General features: G+C 38.2%; 1 protein-coding gene across 1 annotated transcript; it reads left to right on the plus strand.

The window, feature by feature from the left end:
* Positions 1-143: 143 nt before the first annotated feature.
* On the plus strand, positions 144-1,974 carry LOC106944129 (collagen alpha-1(XI) chain-like; the record flags this gene model as incomplete). The annotated part of the gene is made up of 3 exons (XM_015027369.1): positions 144-287; positions 648-716; positions 1,705-1,974. Coding segments are annotated over 3 exons (468 nt in total), but the record flags the coding sequence as incomplete, so codon positions are not given.
* Between the last annotated feature and the right edge of the window lie 633 nt (positions 1,975-2,607).

Genomic DNA, 2,607 nt, shown 5'->3' on the forward strand with positions numbered 1-2,607 from the left:
AAACAGAAATAAAAACCGCACAGTAACAAAACTATAGACAAAATGGACTATGAGGTCTCTGTGAACAATATTTAAAAAAAATATTAATCACCAGAAAGAAAATTGTTGTCCCTTTTTACTAAATATGTGATGTCAAGAAATGACTTCAAATTGATTTTCCTCCGTTCTCTTCAGGTGAGTACTGGATTGATCCCAACCAAGGCTGCTCTGGGGATTCATTCAAAGTCTACTGTAACTTCACTGCTGGGGGTGAAACCTGCATCTATCCGGACAAAAAGTCCAATGGGGTAAGCGACTTTGCATTAGTAAAATAAACATAGCATTAGGAAACTCCTGATTTCCTTCCTTTAAGACCTTCATGCTGCACTGTAATTACCAAAGAAGGTTTTGTTTCGGCTTGGAGAAACTTTTGGGAGCATTTGAATGTTTGCAAAATACCACAAAAGTCCTCTGGCATTAAGTTTTTTTATATTATTATTTCATAGAGAAAAGCACAGAAAACTTTCTCTATTTTCCTGAATAATAAGCTGTGATTTTACCCCAGAGGTTTCGCTTTTATACTGTTTTCATGTTTTGTTCATGACTGAGTGCAGGTTATATTACCCATGATGACTCCACACGCCGATGTTCTGCTCTGTTGTCTGCAGGTCAGAATATCCTCGTGGCCTAAGGAGACTCCAGGTTCATGGTTCAGTGAATTCAAGCGGGGTAAAATAGTGAGTGTTTCTGTTTTTCACCCGTCTCCCACCACACTCCGGTCCTCACCTCGTCTCTTGGGTTCTGTCTGCGTTCTCCCAGTCCCTGCAGTCAGAACTTTAGTTTGAGTTTATTAGAAGCTTCTGTCAGGTTTTCATACAGTAATGTCTCTTTTTTCATAATGAAAGTCAGAGTTTGAGCTTCACCATCGGACCGATTTACAGCTTTATGTGTTTCTGTAGGAAAAATATGAGGTTGGATGTTTATGTTCATGTAGTCACTGAACTTGAAGTACTTTTAATACCTGTAGTTAATACCTGTAGTAACCCCTAACAACCAGTTACACTGGTTCACCAGAAGCATTTTGAGACAAACATACTGTTTTAAATTTATTCAGTCTTGAATGAAAATGTGTGTTTTTTGAAACAAATCAGCAAAACATGAAAGGCATCCGAATAGTTTTTTTCTGTGTCCAAAAGAGTAACTTTAGTGATCCTTAGCTTTTTATATAAATAGTTAGTTAAGGGACATTTTTATCAGAGAGGATGATAAATCAAACGGCCAAAATCTCCTGAAAAGGAGACAAAACTGAGTTTTTAAAAAAAAAACTACCTATACATACTTTAGTGTCTATGCAAAAGCTTAACGATGGAAAAGATCTGATTTTATTTATCTGTTGCAAATAGAGAAGCTAAACCTAATAACCCTATTGCTACAGAACTAATATAACATTGAATATTACAATTGCAATGTTATTTATAAAACAGGTACTGTGATTATTTAATTTTTTTATGCATAAGCTTTACCAAAAATATACAATAAACACCTGCCTGATTGAGTGAAAATCTTTAATTGATTATTGTACAGAATATACAATAAATGTAGTTATTACATTACATTTATTTACATTTGATTATTACATTTATTGAATGAAATTATTACATTATGCTAAACATAAAACCCTCCCCTACTTTTCGTGCTCTTCTCCTTCCTTTCCCTCCCTGACAGTTTTCCTACGTGGACGCTGACGGAAACTCGATCAACATGGTACAGATGACCTTCCTCAGACTACTGACCGCCTCAGCCAGGCAAAACTTCACCTACAGCTGCCACCAGTCTGTGGCGTGGCACGACGCGGCCAGCGACAGCCACGACAAGGCGCTGCGCTTCCTGGGTGCCAACGACGAGGAGATGTCTTTCGACAACAACCCGTTCCTCCAGGCCATCTCGGATGGCTGTTCGGTAAGCGGAGTCCGTAGATAAGACTTTGGATGTTGGTTGTTGAGATGCGCTGACAGGTTTTCCAGCTTTCCTGATTTCCAGCAGGGCATCCTTAAGAAGTCTTTAATTTGTGAATCTAAAATTAAGGCCTTAAAATGTCTTGAATTCATTCAAGAAAATGTAAGTTGGGCTTGAAGGCGTAAACCACAGGTTTTAAGTATTGTTTAATCTCGTAAATTGCATGTAGGTTTTTTTCTCGCATTTACATGTTTTACTAATATAAAATAGAGCAACTTTGTCTTACTTCAACCGACCTCTTATCTGGTAGAGAGTCTTGCTCTCTCTTACTGTCTCGCAGCCTGAAGGAACAGCAAACATGTCTTAGGTTTGTCAGTAGCATCTTTTATTGCTAATTCACGTAGCTGCTGCTGCCAGTCTCGGTGTGTATTCTCTATATGTTGGTCTTCGTCCCAACGATGAGATTTCCAAAAGACACATGTCCTAGAAAATAGCTTCTTACATCTCCTGACTTGAGTTTTGAACCAGCTGCTGACATTGGAAAAAAAACTAACTGTTGAGTCACTTTTACTCAGTAGCAACATCCACACCAAAGAGTGTGGCTCACTGAATTGTGGCCTTCACTGAACAGAAAAGGCCTGAAAATAGAGGTTTAAAACCAATCAGGCCAAA

Source organism: Poecilia latipinna, unplaced genomic scaffold (assembly GCF_001443285.1).
Source record: "Poecilia latipinna isolate Pla-1442-1.1 unplaced genomic scaffold, P_latipinna-1.0 Scaffold7005, whole genome shotgun sequence".
NCBI lineage: Eukaryota > Metazoa > Chordata > Actinopteri > Cyprinodontiformes > Poeciliidae > Poecilia > Poecilia latipinna.